At 37.2% G+C, this 16,918-nt stretch overlaps 1 protein-coding gene across 1 annotated transcript in view; it reads left to right on the top strand.

Moving 5' to 3' along the window:
• The window catches only part of LOC135202484 (von Willebrand factor A domain-containing protein 8-like), a 672,011-nt gene that overhangs the window by 443,616 nt on the left and 211,477 nt on the right, over window positions 1-16,918 (top strand). The window contains exon 4 of the mRNA XM_064231895.1: window positions 13,674-13,832. Coding sequence (XP_064087965.1) covers window positions 13,674-13,832 — 159 coding nt within the window. The remainder of the gene's footprint in view (window positions 1-13,673; window positions 13,833-16,918) is intronic.

The raw sequence follows: 16,918 nt of genomic DNA, 5'->3' as shown, positions 1-16,918 counted from the left end.
TAGAATGGAGGACATGGAGGTTATTGAAAGAGGAGATGTGCTCGTTGATATTAATGGCGGTGATACGAGTGTTATGGAGAAAGGTAATCTCGTTGATATTAATGGCGGTGATACGAGTGTTTATTGGAGATAAAGGTAATATTGAAACCCATGTTGCTGATATGGGAAATGATTACAGGGGTTCTATCAGAGTTCACAGTGATAACAATGGTGGTGATGATACTTTGGATGGTGATGTTGATACTAATATTGATGTTATTTCTGATACTAACAATTCTGGGGGTGATACTGAGGGTGGTAATGTGTATGGGGCGGTGGCAAGGGGAGGTACTAACCACAAATATAGAGGTGTTTTATCTGAAGATATTATGTTACTACCTGGTTCGAAGACTATGGTAAAAGTTAAATTGAAGGAAATGAGAAAACCCACAGATGTGTGTGTTATTGAAAATAGCGAAAAGCTTAGAGGATTGTTAGCACGGCATTGGGTGAACAGTGTATCCAGGATGGGTTTCCGTGGTTAGAGTTGCTAAACTGTAATGATACAGTTAGGAGATACCAGAAGAACACATATATATTGGATTTCCAAGATTGGAGTTGTGATAGCGGTTCAGTGGCTATCGTAGTGGGGAAACCTGAGTTTTTGGAGGCAGAAAGGCAATCAAGGAAACGAACATTTAGAGAACATTTAGCTAATGCGGATTATAGCGAACACGTTGAAGCAATAAGAGGGTTCTTGGCAGAATTTGGGGATACGGTAGCTTTACAAGGTGATAAATTGGGGTTTACTAATGTGTTAGAGCATAAGGTAAATTTGGAGAGAGTTCGGCACAAAACCTATTTATATTCCTGCATATCGCATACCTTTCAAAATCAAGAGAAAACCAGGGGTAGGGAGAAAGAGGTTAATAGATGGGAAAGAAGAAGGAATCATTAGACCCAGCGTGTCTCCTTACAACTTTCCCTTGTTAGCGGTGCCTAAGAAAGACGGTTCTGTCCGTGTATGCATCGATTTTAGACGTTTAAAGAAGACGATCCCTGACCGCTACCCAGTCGCGGGCATACGAGATCTTTTTGTTGAAATTGGGGAACATAATATTTATAGCTCAATTGATTTGGTGCAAGGTTTCTTACAGGTCCCTCTTAGTGAGAGTAGCAAGGAATATACCACTTTTTCAGTGCCCAAGGGACACTATGAATTTATGTGGATGCCTTTCGGTTTATCGGGCAGTCCGATGACTTTTACCAGGTTGGTGAACACAGTTTTGCACGTGTTATTGGGCAAAAATGTTTTTGTGTATATGGATGAAATCCTAGTCGCAACGGACACGATCGTGTGACACCTGGAAGTGCTTACAGAAGTACTTAGGAGGCTTAGATTAGCGGGGTTGAAAACCAAGCTAGCCAAGTGCTCGTTCTTGAAAAAGCAGATCACATATCTAGGCCACGTCATATCTAAGGAAGGGGTTAGAGTAAATGACGATAAAGTCAAAGCAATAGCGAATTTTCTCCCCCCCAGATCAAAGAAGGAGATTAAGTCATTCCTGGGTATCCCCGGTTTCTTCAGAAGGTTTGTGAAAGGGTTCTCTAATGTAGCAGCTCCCCTAACTGATGTGTTGCGGGAAGACGTTCAATTTCAATGGAAGGAACCCCAGGCGGAGAGTTTTCAAAAGCTCAAGGACGCGCTAATGAATCCCCCTGTTTTGAAGTTTCCAGATTTTAGTGAACCTTTTACATTAGTGACTAATGCAAGCCAGGAAGGTATAGGTGCTTGCCTTATCCAGAAGTTTGATGGAAAATTTCATCCTATAGCTTTTTATAGCAGGAAGTTTAGGACAAAAGGCAGCAACGAGAAGTCCATAGCCACCATAGATAAAGAAGCTTTTGCAATAGTGTCGAGCTTAGTTCATTTTAAAATGTTACTGATGGGGAATAAAGTAGAAGGTCTTACAGACCACAAACCATTGCTAGATCTTTTTAATAAACCCGATTTGTCGCCAAAAAGAGCTCGATGGTTTTTAACTATCAGAGATTTTGATGCAAAGCTCAAATATATAGAGGGCAAATTTAACGTTGCTGATGCTCTCAGCAGGAGTTTTCATGACACGGAAGGTTTCCAAGTCGCGCAAGTCACTAGCGAGGCCATACAATGGGATATACTCTCATAGAGCAAAGGCAAGATGAAGACGAGATTTTAGCAGATGCAAAAGCATTTCTAAGAGGGGAATTAGTCAGGAAACGTTATAAGTTGCCTTTTTCGGGTTTGGAGTTAGAAGGTAAATTAAATATAAGTTGAGAACCCGTGAAAGTAAAGGAGATACGACACAGATTGTAATTCCGAAGGTCCTAATTCCAGTGGTTTTGGATATAGTTCATTGCAGGTTCGGTAGTCCACACTTGGGAATAGAAAACACGTATGATGAGGTTCTTGCTAAATACATTTGGAAAAATATGGGGAAAGATGTGGAAAATTTCGAAAGGAATTGTACGGTGTGCAACGCATGTAAGCCTGCAAGGATAACTTCATGCAAATTAGGATCGTATCCTATACCAAGTAGACCTTTTCAGAGAATACATATGGATATCTTGGGGAATTTTTGTGAGTCTAGATATGCGAACAAGTACTTGTTAGTGATAATAGATGAACTTACAAGGATAGTAGAAATTTTCCCACTTAAGCATAAAACAGCCGAAGAAGTAGCCATAGCGTTTTTCAATGGTATCATTTCCAGATATGGCTCACCTGAAGTTCTATTAACCGACAATGGGAGGGAATTTGTGAACAAAACCTTGGAATGTTTAGCTGAAGTCATGGGGATACAGAAAGTAACAATTATTCCATACAGACCCGAGGCTAATGGGTTGTGCGAACGAGCAAACAGGAAAGTGCTCGAGGCTCTCAGGAAAAATATAGGTGGTAATGATGAGAATTGGGACAGATATGTTAATGTTTTTAGACATAGTATTAACACTATGGTTAGTGATTCAATTAAAATGTCCCCATTTGAAGCTTTGTTTGGTTGTCCAGCACGAGGCACATTTGATTTGCTAACTACGCCACATCATGGGGAGGATACGGTCGAGGCGTTGGTATCCACAGCGAGAGAGAGACACGCTTGTCTCAGCCGTAATCTCGAATCCACAACCAGAGATATGGTACAGAAGAGTAATAGTAAATCATCTGATCCCAAGATCAATGTCGGAGACAAGGTATTTTTAAAATTTAAAGTGAAAAATGAGCTAAATTACAAATTAGGCCCAAAGTTTGAAGGTCCTTTTAAAGTCATTGAAGAGAAAATTGGAAACAGATTTGTAGTCTTAGAGGAAAAAACAGGTCAGTCGAGGTTAACACATATCTCAAAATTGAAAAGAATTGGTTGTGGTGATTAATATATTGTCGCGCAATTGCATTTTTTACCCTTTTTTTCTTGCTTAAGTTTTTTTTCTCTCTCTTTTTATTTCCTTCTACAGTTTTTTTTCCTTATTATGCGCAAATCTGCGGCGTTTTAGCATAAGATTTCGGGGTTAATATTTTACGTGAGAAGTGGTTGAAATATGGCAAATTTTTGTTTTAGCTGAGAAATGTGATGATAAACATGTGATTATTCCTGCGTGTATGATATTTTGGGCTGAATTTTTGGGGTTTCACGAGCCGAATAGATGACATTGGGGTTTTATATAATTCGGATAATGTCATGGGGTGTTATGATTTAACGACAATTTTTTTTGGAGGGGGAATGATTTTTTTGGCGTGGGGTTATTAATTAAATGGAGGAAATATTTTTATCACTAGAGTGGTGTTATTATTAAGATGGTGATTTATATATATAAGGAGATGGCATTAATCCTTAGGGATGATTTTTTTTTGGTGGTATATAATTATAGAATTGTGAGTTTATTGTAGTTTTTATCCCGAATGGGTGATAATTTTTTTTTATAATTGGGCAGTATCTTTTGGGTGAATTATGTCTTCGAGATAACTTTGGAGCACCTTGGTCATATCCTGGAGATAGTTCAGTGGAATGTGCTGATGTAGTTTCAGTATAGAACATTTTTTTTAGAATCATGAGTTTCTGGCGTTGCGAGTCTGTCTATGCTGCAGTTCAAAGCACCTGAAGTGTTCACAGGTGGATTTGTTGCTAATTTGCTGTAATGAATCCGGTTGCGGATTTTTCCCTTTGGAATTGATTACTCAGGGATTTGCACTATTCTTGTAGATGTTGATTATGACATTCCACGGGAATGTATCATGTAAGGGGATTCTTTTCCGGTCATTTCTGGTCGATGGGATTGTTGCGGTAGCAAATTCCGTGACGGTACACAGTCCGTTTTGGGAAAGATATTGAATTATATCACTTGTTATTGTTGTTATTATCTTATTTTTTTTCCTTTTTCCTTTTTTTTCCTTTTCTTACGAGAGATGTTGTGATGGGGATTAAGCTCTAAATAGCATTTTTATTTTAGATAGGAGATATAATTTGTCAGGGTATGTGAGTTAGATAGAAGGGGTGTTCGGCATTATATTTTATGGAGGTTAGTTATATAAACCATAAAGAGGTTTTTGTTGTTAGACTTTATGGGTTCTCTTTTGATAGCGTTTGTCAGATATGGGATTATTTGTGAGGATTTAGTGGGTAAAGATTATATATTGTTTAGCGAGGAATTTTTTAATATTTGACTAGTAGATTGAGTATATTAATTGATGACGGATTTGTGGGGTAAAGCAAGACTTTAGTTTTTTTATGACCATGTAGACCTTTTAAATACGGACTCACAATGACTTTAGAGAGTTCCCAACTCTACGTGATGATGGCAATGGAGACGACTTCGTTCTACAGTACCAGAGGTCGAGTCAAGTCTACACACGAATGGCGTTTCTATGGACTACCTTTGCAAAGGATGAGATGTCTTCGATATACCGTCTAAGGATACGTTCTGGGATAAATCAGGAGTCTACAGTCTTCGATGAGGCAGGTGCGAGTAGCACTTGCATAGAAGTCACGGGATATTTCCTAGACAACGTCGAATCTACAGTTTCGCGACGAGAGGGTGTTGGATACACTCATGAGGGTCACAGACGCTGAATAATGGCATGTGCTGAGTTGTTCCGAGTTGGTTTACACACTCGACCTGCGTTTTCAACAATTCACTCGTCCTACAGGGATCCCAGCTGTTTGATGGTTCCTGCAGGGTTCTTTCGGATTTCTTCATGGTACTTAGTCGGCGTATCTATAACTCGTCCACGAAAGTGTTTCATAAACACTTACATGGAAACCATGAGGCGGTTCGAATTTCGCCTACAGTGGAGACCGTTACAGTCCCGCCGCTGGAGGATAGTGATGAAGAGGAATTCTTTTTCGACAACTGTTACACTATACCAATGTTAATGATCATGTTAGGTGCTATACTGATCACAATTTGTGCGCTAGGAGTTCTTAAACTTTTGTGCATTAGACGAAGCACAAGGGCTCCAGCAACGGAGGTGGCCCTAAGTCATGTGGTAAATTGATACATTGTGCATTAGTTGCTGATGTGGTGTGCGACAGGAGTGCACAGAGGACATAGGTGGCCGAGCCATCTTACAAGTGTGTAATGTTAAGTGAAATCACATATCATGTCTTGCTTGGAGACAAGCTGAGCTGTAGGGGCAGCTTACTTGAACGAAGGAATTTGAGTACACAAGCAGTTTAACTGAGAGATCACTCACCCTGTCGTCAAGCATGTACATTCGTTTGTATGGATGTTACAGGCCTAGTACTCCAAGGCACATGCGAAAGACACATTCTTTTCTGTGAACACAAATAGGTCAGGTGGTACACGCCAAGTGTCGAAAGAGAAAGCCCCATCGTAAAGGTATGACACTTATTTTGTAATACTTAGAAAACCGTTACTTTTCCTTTGAAAAGAGAGAGAAGTGTGAAATACTCTCTTTACGTGAATACTTTGAAAAGAGTGATGTGTGAAGTGTATCTTTTATCCATTATTATCTTTATTACAGATGGGTCCTATTCCATGGCTAATTTAGAGACGGGATTCTCTAACCTGACTATGTTAAATGAACTTATTGACATTTTGAGTCTGGGAGTTAATTCTTAGTCAGGAGGGTAGAATGTTAACTTACTGGTTTCTTTATGGGCAGATTTGGGTTTTCTGTCATTATGACTTGTTAATCAGTTTGTTCTATTTTATATTCAACTGCTTTGGGTAATAAATAGTATATTTTTATACTTACGAGATCTTAATAGCCTAACGACATGGTTGCAGATAGAGGGCACCATTGACAGCAGGTAAGGGTTTCCAATTTGTGTAGTTTAATAAAAAGGGGGGGTGGGGTAAGATATGTATATGTATATATATATATATATATATATATATATATATATATATATATATATATATATATATGTGTGTGTGTGTGTGTGTGTGTGTGCATACATATATGAATATTGATATATATGTACCATACGTGTGTACATGTTATATATATATATAATATATATATATATATATATATATATATATATATATATTATATATATATATATATATGTATATATATATATATATATATATATATTATATATAGATATATATATATATATATATATATATTTATGTATATATATATATATATACACACACATATATATATATATATATATATATATATATATATATATATATATATATATATATATATATATATGATAATTGATAATCTTAAGTGCCCCTAATGATTGATTACTAGATCCGCCACTGCCAACACCTTGGGAAATTGTTTTGGATGAGTTACATTCGATTCGCACTCTGCTTTCCACTGCTACTGGTGATACCCCTCGTGAGAGACTGTTTATCTTCGGCGGAAGACCTCTTCAGGAATAAGTCTTCCCACATAGCTGTGCGATTTGGAAAATGTTCTTCTGAGAAGGCGCGTGCGTAGAAAGGAAGATCTTCTCGTTGAGAAAGTTAAACTACTAGAAGTTAACCCCTCATACGCACATATTAGATTTCAAGATGTACGTGAAGATACTGTGGCTATCAGTGATTTAGGACGCTATCCTCGTGATGTGCCATTAATTTTACTGAATTTAATTAAACTTGTAATAGAGTACTGTAATTGTAGTTTTGTAAGGCCACATTGTGTTTGTCGTTGTTTTCTTTGTGCTGTTTGTGCTGTATCTGTTTACTTTTGGCATTCCTAGTGTACCCTTCTCTGTTGACTGCTGCAATTCTTTGTGATGGGATTGTAGCTGAATAAAGCCTCGAATGTGCACTGAGGTTTTTTTTTATTGCAGTTACACACAAACATTTCCATGCAAACAGTTCTTGAAACTATTTCTTCGAAACCAGTATGAGGCCATCATCATCATCTTCCATTTTACATGCTTTTATTTAACTTGACTTCTGCGTCGGTCCATCTGTTTGAGTCAAATCTTGTAACTCAATTTTCGACCTGTTCCCTTCATCTGACGGACTTGAAGTTTTGTATGGTTACTCAATCCCGGTGATGGTAAAACCTTACATGATCAGAAGGTCAGCAGTGACCCTACAGTGACCCCTCCCAGTATTGCAGGGTTTGTATGAAACTCTTCGGAGGTTTCATACCTTCTTTACTTGGTATCGTAGAAGAAAATAACTCTATGTATTTTTCACGCCTTCTTTGGCTCCGCAGGGTATCACATTTAATTAATTCTAGCTACAATCATAAAACAGCTATAGTTTCTATCGAAACTGAAGAGTATAATGTTAATAAAAAATTTTAATCATAACAGTTATAGTTTCTATCGAAACTGAAAAGTATAATGTTAAAAAAATGTTTAATCATAAAACACTTTTATTAAAATGAACTAAAAAGCTCAAAATAATTTTTTGGGATGGCAGGATTTTCTTACAATTAATCATGTATACAAAAATAAAATTTTTGGTGCCAAACATGGAAAGAAATACTTCAAGATATATAAAAAAATATACAATTCTTTTCTTGTAGCATTTCCTTCCATGTTTTGCTCCTATACTTGTATTTTTTGTAGACATGATGAATTTTAAGAAAATCCTGGTGCCTCTCAAAATGTATGTTTTTACTTTTTAGTGCATTTTGATAAAAAAGTGTTTAATTTTTTTTCATTCTTTTATTTAACTTTACCTCTACGTTTGTCTGCCTTTCTGTTTGGGTCAAAACTTGTAACTCAGTTTTCGACCTGTTCCTTTTGAACGATGGACTTGAAATTTTGCAGGGACACTCAATCTTGGTGACTACACAACATTGCATGATCAGTGAATCAGCAGTGACCTTTATTGACCCTAAAGTAGTGAGTTCTCCCAGTATCTCGGGATTTGCTCAAATAATGTCAGTTAACTGTATAAAATCAATCATATACTAATACTGAATTTGCAGAAAAAATGTCAATTGCAGTTTCGAAATCACTCATAAACTCTAAACTGAACTCGGAGAAATAATGTTAGCTAGAAGGTTCAATTCACTCATAAAGTTGAATTTACAGAAACAATGACATTGGACAGTTTAAATCACTTGAACGCACAGTATTAAAATTGCATAAAAATGTTATTTTTATGGTTAGAATTCCTCTTAAACGTTATGCAGAATTTTCTGAATTAAATTCATTTGATGGTTTATGAACCTACAGAAATAATTACAGGTTATAGTCTAAACAAAGGATGATTGTGCTTGGCGGTCAAAATGCATTTTTTTTTTTTTTTTTTTTTTAAAGAGCAAGAGATGACCTTGTTGGTGAGTTCTGTGAAAGTGTGTTTGAAAAGGGCATGGTTATTGGAAATACATAAATTTCAGATAAAAAGGGGGATTTAGAATACTTGTGAAAGAGAAAAACATGAAGGTAAGACTGCTAGATTATCTGTTATCAGAATTAAAGGAAGAAGGGTGAAGCTAAGCAAGCACTTTTGGGAGAAGAGGTTGTACACTCGGCAAGGAAAGTCAGGATGCAGTTTTCATTAACTTTCGTTCATCGAATTTCCCATTTGTTTTTACTGAAAAGACATGATCTCGCTAAATTTACTCTAGAATATGAAACTACATTGCAAATTATATCATATAAGTTAAAACTGCAAAACAAAACCGTTCAGATACTTAAAAACACGATGTATGTCCGAAGTAATTGTAGTTTCTCAGATGGATGCTTTCATAGAGATCTGGTAGATAGAATGTGAATTTCTGATTGTAGTACTATGTATCACGACAAGAATATTTACTCGTTTTCCTTCATGAACGGAAATATTATTGCATCATCGTTAGTGGTGAACGTAAATATTTTAGTTTTTACAAATTTATGTTTATATTCCAAAGCGTTTAAAGGTAGCTGACGTCAATGGCAGTCAGTGTTGCGACGGCTAAGGTAGGTTGAGCAAATCTTGTTGCATCCGCAAGAGCGTTTTCTATGATGTGAGGAGTAGCTCTAGAAATTCGAGTGGGAAAGCGCAGGTCCCTGGATACTGGCTTACGTAACGGATTTCACACTTTGATTAGTTTGACATTTACATGGATCGAATGCTAGTTGGTGTTTGCAAAGCTACTGTCTTTAAAAATAAATCTTTATCAAGGTTAAAGTAGCATGTCAGCTTTCATAGTTAGCCTACACGACTGCATTACTTTGCCGCGAGGCTCAAAGGTCTCCCAGCACATCAGCATTCTTTGCACGATATAAAAGTTTAATTGTCTGTGCAATACATATTGAGTTATTGGTGGTAATAAATATTTTTACTTAACACAGCTTTTCTCGTGAATGATTTGTGGATGAAAAAACCGATTTTCAAAAGTACAGACTATATCAAGAGAGCAAGAATGACCGCAACCAGTGTTTGAAATTTTCCATGTCTATTTACAATCTTGAAATGTTACGGCAACTGTCGAATGAAATCAAGATTAGGGTATGAATTTCTTGGAGAATTAACTTGAATACTATGGTCCTTCAAATTTTATCTAGCATAGTGCAGCACAATCTTGGCAGCCATATCACCCTGTTTCCCACGTATCTGTGCACCGACTCTCCGCTCTTTCTTCTGCCTTTCCCCATCACAAGCCCGTCACCATTACTATAAAGAAAATATAATGAAATTAATTAATTATAAATAGGCCTATGCTTTCATGTAAGCAGATTTTGCCCTCTCTCTCTCTCTCTCTCTCTCTCTCCACTTTTAAAACATATTTGAAAAAAATATTATCACTCAATCTCTCAAAGTAAATATAATGAATTAAGTATCTCTATAGATAGGCCTATGCTGGCGCTCTCTCTCTCCCAAGTTTCTGTCCCCATCACCAATCTCTCTCTCTCTCTCTCTCTCTCTCTCTCTCTTCTCTCTTCCTTTTGGAACATTTGGAAAAATATTATCACTCAATCTCTCAAAGTAAATATAATGAATTGTATATCTCTATCGATAGACCTATACTTGCGCGCGCTCTCTCTCTCTCTCGTTATAATAGTATGTCATTCTTTACTGTATTGTTCCTCACGATTTCCACAAGTAGTGCCCAAATTTTAAAACATTTTCTCTCATTTTTTAAGATCCATTTTGTGTCAAGCATTACTTATAAGTAAGATTTCACAGTAGGTCTTAAAAAAGCATGATGGATATTCTACCCTGAACTGACGTTACCAAACCAACATTAACGAATAATATAGAGCCTGTTTCTACATCCAAGTATAAATGTTTATAGGACTTCCACAGAATCTTTATGGTGTAAAGTTACTGGAAATCTAGAAAGCAACAAATGCTATGATTTTGAAGCTCCGCCCCCTTTCTAGAGTTGTTAGGTGTAGCCTTATTGAGCAATATATGTCCGAAGATTTAAAAAAAAAAAAACTGTATCCTGACTTTCCTGCCGAGTGTAATTCATTTGTTTTTGTTTACTGTAACATAGACAGCCTAAGGAAATAATATTATGGATTACTCACACGCATGTTGCTGTACTAAGTGCAATGTCTTATTGGGGGTATCTAAATCAAAGCATGGCGCCATAGTATAGGTTAGGTTGGATTCCTGTTGAAAGTGTCTGACTTGCTTTTAAGGAGGCCATAGCTGCAGAAGAAAACATACACAATGCTTCTACATTTACCGCCACAGATAATGAACTAAAAGTTCAGTTATTTCAAAATATTAAACAATAAATGCAGGGTAACATAATTTATTATTATAAAAGTACGTTACGCTGTCACTAGTAATTACATAAGGATTTCTGTAATGATGTGTGCATACTTTTTTATGTAAGGATATTTATTATTTTCATCCGCTGTAGTGCCATTCTTAATAGTGATAACAAAATTGATAATAAGAATCCTATTATATTTACTTTTACTTCCTTTCTTTTTGTCGTACTCACATTTTTACAGATGAACATTTCACATAATACGGCTCTTAGCTTTCGATTCACCCTACTGTCATCTTCAGTGTCCTTGCAATAGGATATTACAAGTCCGGTGGCCTCCTTTTTTATATATTGATCTCGTCGACTGCCCGTTGTTTACCTCCTTGCTAGGCCGGGGAATTTTTAGTAACCAATCGCGAGCCTCAACTTGTGATAGTTTGATTTTTCTGATCAGATCTTGTGACTTTACTCTGTCAGAACTCTGCTATTACTGATGTTATGTAGGTTCTATCTGTCTTCTCTCTCTCCCCCCCCCCCCCTCCCCCCCCCCCCCCCCCCCCCCTTGTCCCCCCCCCCCCCCACCCCCGATCTCTCCCTCCACTCTCTCTCTCTGCTACTCTCTCTCTCTCTCTTCCTCTTTCCTCCTCTTCCTCTCTCCCCTCTTCCCCCCTTCCCCTTTCCTTCTTCTCCCTCGTCTCTCTCTCTCTCTCTCTCTCCCCCCTCTCCCCCCTCTCTCTCCCCCCTCTCCCCCCTCTCTCTCTCTCTCTCTCTCCTCTCTCTCTCTCTTATTATGGATAGTGAGTGTCATTTACTTTTGCATGCTGCCTTACTCTCTTCAAAATTCATCCTATGATCTGTATCCCAACACTGTATTATTTATGTTTTGTGCGGTTACTTTTTCTTTTGTGCCCCTTTTTACAAAGCCAGATTTCTCATAAGTTTCCCGCGCGTACGAAAGGTTTCACCTCCCACACAGAATTACGTAAACCCTGCTGGGCCCTTTTCCCATTGGTGTGTTTGCTTTTTTACTGCATGCTTTCCTCCAAACTTTATAGTTAGAATCAGGGAGAAATCACATTTATCAATTTTACATTTACTTGTTGTTACTTTAATTCTCCTTTACATTGCAGTTTTTTCGCTCTCTTAATACCTGTTTCTATGAAGTACTCTGGTTATGTTAGTTCCATAGCACTAATTATTGTATGTTTAACCACCTCCTGTATATTTTGGTTCGCCTATTATGAAAACTGGAATACACCTTTCTTCAGGATATCACAGTGGTATGGGAAATAAGGTTGTCAGTGTCTGTTTCGAGTGCTTTTCCTGTATAACAGTAACGACAGAAGTGTTTAGAGTGAATTTCAATAAAAATGTTTCGATTCCTAGAGTGGAAGAGAACCCATTGTTAAGTCACAAGGAAAGGCTTTTGTAATGAACCTAATTGCATGCGCATTGGTTGTTTCTTTTGTGTATAATTGACTAGTAACTCCAGACCCTTTGGACGCAAAATAAATGCCGAGCAATTATGCCCATTAACTGTTGAGTTACCTTTGAGAAAATCCAGAAGAATTTTTTCCACGATTTTATTGTAACGATGGACAGGGATTTGGCTTCCTGTTTTTTAAAGCTAATTGTCAATGTGAGTTGTTTGTTCATCCTTTCCATCTTTAAGATTGCATTTTTATATTAGAGTTCTTAAGTTCTTCAGCTTTTCTTTACAAGTCAAGCTAAGCATTTCACGTTACACTTGGTAAGCAATCATCAGTTTTCAGTTACAAGCTTTTTTTTTTTTTTTTCCACAACGAGAGATTTTAGTCATTTGGACATCGACGCTTGGTTTAATGCCGTAATTGAAATGTATTCCTATTACCCTAGAAATTTTATTCCTTTTACTTGGCGCATGTATGTCAAAATATTATGAACAAAACACGGAATGCAGGAATTTCTTTCTGCATTTTTCCGAGTCGTAATGAGTTGCTGTCATGGACTCCAATGTGGATTTAAATGAGGCGTTACTAGCGAATTTTACTTATGCCTTATCTGTCAATAATTATTTCTAGTTAGCTGTGTACCTTGAATGACTGAGCGCGCGCGTGTGTTTACAGCAATTGGCGAATGGGTAGACATTAATAACCCTGTTTTGACCCAATCCCTCCAGGATTGAAAGAATGAGGTGGGTTGGGATCTACAGTTCTAAATCCTGAAAGAAACGTTGGATGGAAGTCTATGGGATTCTAGGTACTAATCTCTTTATAATCCCTATCTGTTAGTTATACGAGCTTTCCTGTACTGTCAATTCCTCATGTAAGTCAGTTTATCTGCAGAGTAAAGAACGTTGAACGTCTAAAGATCTTGCAGAAACTCCGTTGTTTATTTTTCCTTCGTGGCTTATACCTTTATTTATGGATTTATCACGTTCCAAACTTTCGTGATTCAATTATACATATATGCCTTTGCAACTGAAACTTATGTATGTACCTCAGTGTTAATTAATTCTATATAAAGGCAACCATCTCTAATACTCATGTTTTTTTCTTCTTCTTCCCTCTGTCAGGAGCATCTTCGTCATCTGCTGAACGAGTATCCCGACGTGGACAGTGGAATTGTATCCCGGGCCTTGTCGTTGTCTCACACTCTCCTCACCGAAGAGTCCAAGTCGTTGGGGTTGCCAGATTTCCCCATTGATAACCTGAGCAGCGTCATGGCCTTAATGGTGGGTGTTTTTCTTTTATCTGTATTTGCTCGTGACTCTTCTGACTTGCCAGCCTCATTGTGACCCACTCCCACTTTGCAGCAGACCACGAAGTTTTATTATGGTAAAGTTGATTCTTCACAAGCCAGGGACGTTATCCTTTGCTTAAATCCTCCTCTCCATCCCGTGGGATGCAGAATTGAGACCGTGGACACACATGACAAGTTGTGATTTTACTTTTTGGGCTCAATGACCAGCGATGCTAGGAATAGAATAATAAAACAAAACATGCTTTCAGCATTACCACTGGCAATACAATAGTATTGCCAGTGGTTAATGCTGCAAGGATGTTTTATTTTATTTATTTTAATAATTTTATTGGGATTTTTCCGTTCAACCATCAGAATCATGGTACGAAGTGATTGTTATCATTACAATAGCAATTACTCTAGGATACAGTGCTGTTCAAATCTCATGCAACATTATTCTTTTTGTGTCGTCCAGATTCTCAGACTCAACGTGACGTTGCCAAGTACTTTTTTTTTTCATTTCCGTCATCCATGTCGAAAGGTTTGCAAATTCACAGCTATTACCATTTTCCTTATGGTTATACAAATATGATCCCTTTTATGTATTGGTATAATTCGTAATCTGTGTAATTTGAACTGATTTTTTTTTCACATTGCTTAGTTCAAAGTACGGCGTAATAAAGTTAGCGGTGCCATCGATGACAACGACCTTAACATGCTCCTCCTCGGGCTTGTCAACGTAACTACCTCTGCACGGTTATAACAGTAGACCTTATAATAAGCCCAGCAGTCATCATAGCAACATTTTCAAAACAGGAGCATGAATTACAAGTTTTCTCTGAATGCTGAAGTTTTTCAATTGTTTGGAGGTTGCAAAATGATTTATAGGACTAAAAAAATAATTTCAGCCTTCTGAGATGTATGATCATTGTCTTTTATTCTTTGAGGAATAAAGGACAATGGTGATTTTTATTATATATTTGGAGAAGATGGCTATTAATCGAAATATCATAAGTATTAATATCAAGGCGTATGGAACACATGTTTTTCAACTGGTTTAAAATATTATTTTCTTAGAAGTTCTTCTGCTCGCTTTTGGTGTATAATTTATTCTTTCATAAGTTAACTTGAAGTGCAAGAATGTATATATAATCTCATTTGCTTTCTGGCCAGAAGTTTTAATTGAGAGATGTGAATGCTAAGTGTACAGTAAAGAAATCTAACACACCTAGGCCTAGGAACAAAATCTTGGCTTTGACAAAAGAATGATTGCATAGGCGAATATTTGCTAGTATTCCACCATTTTTTAAGTATTTTAGAAATATAACAAATAATTTTGTATGAAAATCCAAGCATTACTCTAACAAATATAGAATAAATATTTTCAAGATAATTTCATTCTCGCTACTTATTGCAGCAGGTGGTTGTTGTTGCACCAGCACTCGAATGGTTGTGTTAAACACACTCCCCTCACACGTTAAACTGGCCCCCATACACTACCGAGCATCGAATCGCGCTTCGAGTCACCTCAAGCTTGGCTCGAACTCGAAGGAGGCCACGCACTAAAGAGCCTTGTTTCAGTTAAGCGCTTTTTCCGCACAGTGAAGATGTCATCCTCAGACCTAGACACAGACGATTTTTTAAGCATTGCTGTTGCTCTCGAAGAAGATTTGTATGAGGCCTGAACCTTTTTAAATTCTTTTCTAAATGATGCACGTAGAGAATTAATCTTACGTAAAGATGATTCACGATCAGCATTAGGGTCACATTCTTTCATTTTTCTACTAATTTGTCTTGAGCAATTTGTTTTGCGTGTTTGTTATAGTAATCTGCCGATTTAATTTTCCACAAACACGGGAAAGACTGGTATAGGTCTATAAAGTCACTTAACACTTCTCTTGAATTGGCGCTATCCATCTTCAATTTTACTCAACATACAAAATTAATAGAGCCTTCCTCGTGTACCCAACAAATTATCACTTGGCTCGAAGCTCCGCCCACAAAATATCAGGAATGTCTTGATAGCGTCGAGCCAGCTGCGAGTGGCTCGTTGCACGATGCGCAAGCCCCCATATACTATGAAAACTCGACGCGTTGCACGAAGCGCGATTCGATGCTCGATAGTGTATGGGGGCATGTGAGTGGGCGTATTCTACTTTTGTATATACATATTTACATTTTTTCAGCGTTGATGTGTAAAAACAATCAAATAGGACTATTTTAGATTTTATGCTTGCTTTGGAAGCAACATTAATGTTATGAATAAAAAATTCCGTTTTTTATCTAACATTTGAACTGAGGTTTGATGACGACTTCGTGTTGGTCAAATGCATCAGTGCTGTGTGAACGAAAGTTTTGAAAATGTTTCGTAAATGTTTTTTCTGAAATTTGGCTACACGGGACATTTTCTTATAGTTTTGAAATATATGACAGATTTCACTCTTATGAAACATATTATGGCCTTATGTATGCAATAATCGTGTTTTTGCATTGAAATAGCAAATAAATATGGAGATTATTAGCAGACAAATATGGAGCATTTTAGGTTGCCAGATAGTGAATTTTGAACGAAATCCTATGCAGTCATGTAGCATGAGTTCTGAGCATAGCTGTACATAGTACCTCAGTGGATGAGTGGCTTGTGTACTCACCTATCAATCTGGTAGACCAAGTTTACTTCCTGCTGCTGCCAGTGAGGAACTAGAGGAATTTGTTTCTAGTGAAAATAAATTCATTTCTCGATATAATAGGTTTGGATCCCACAATAAGCAGTAGGTCCCATTGGTAAGTAACCAATTGGTTCCCAGCGACGTAAATAAAAATCTAATCAGCTCAGTGGTCTGGTTAAACAAAAGATATAACTTAACTTTAGGGTACATCAAAATGTTCATAAACTGCATTTTGGATAGATTTTTTAAAATTCTAGCTTTAGTCTGTACCACAGATAGATCTTCTTTTCTACCATTATCCCTACATTAAGGGTTCGGTTGCCTGATGTGCCTTCTCTATTGCCTTCTATCAAAGGCATCATCATCCACCAAACCTCTTCTCTCCATATCTTCCTTCACTTTATCTCAC

This window comes from Macrobrachium nipponense, chromosome 30, assembly GCF_015104395.2.
Source record: "Macrobrachium nipponense isolate FS-2020 chromosome 30, ASM1510439v2, whole genome shotgun sequence".
Taxonomy (NCBI): Eukaryota; Metazoa; Arthropoda; class Malacostraca; order Decapoda; family Palaemonidae; genus Macrobrachium; species Macrobrachium nipponense.
This window is presented reverse-complemented; position numbering and strand designations above follow the sequence as displayed.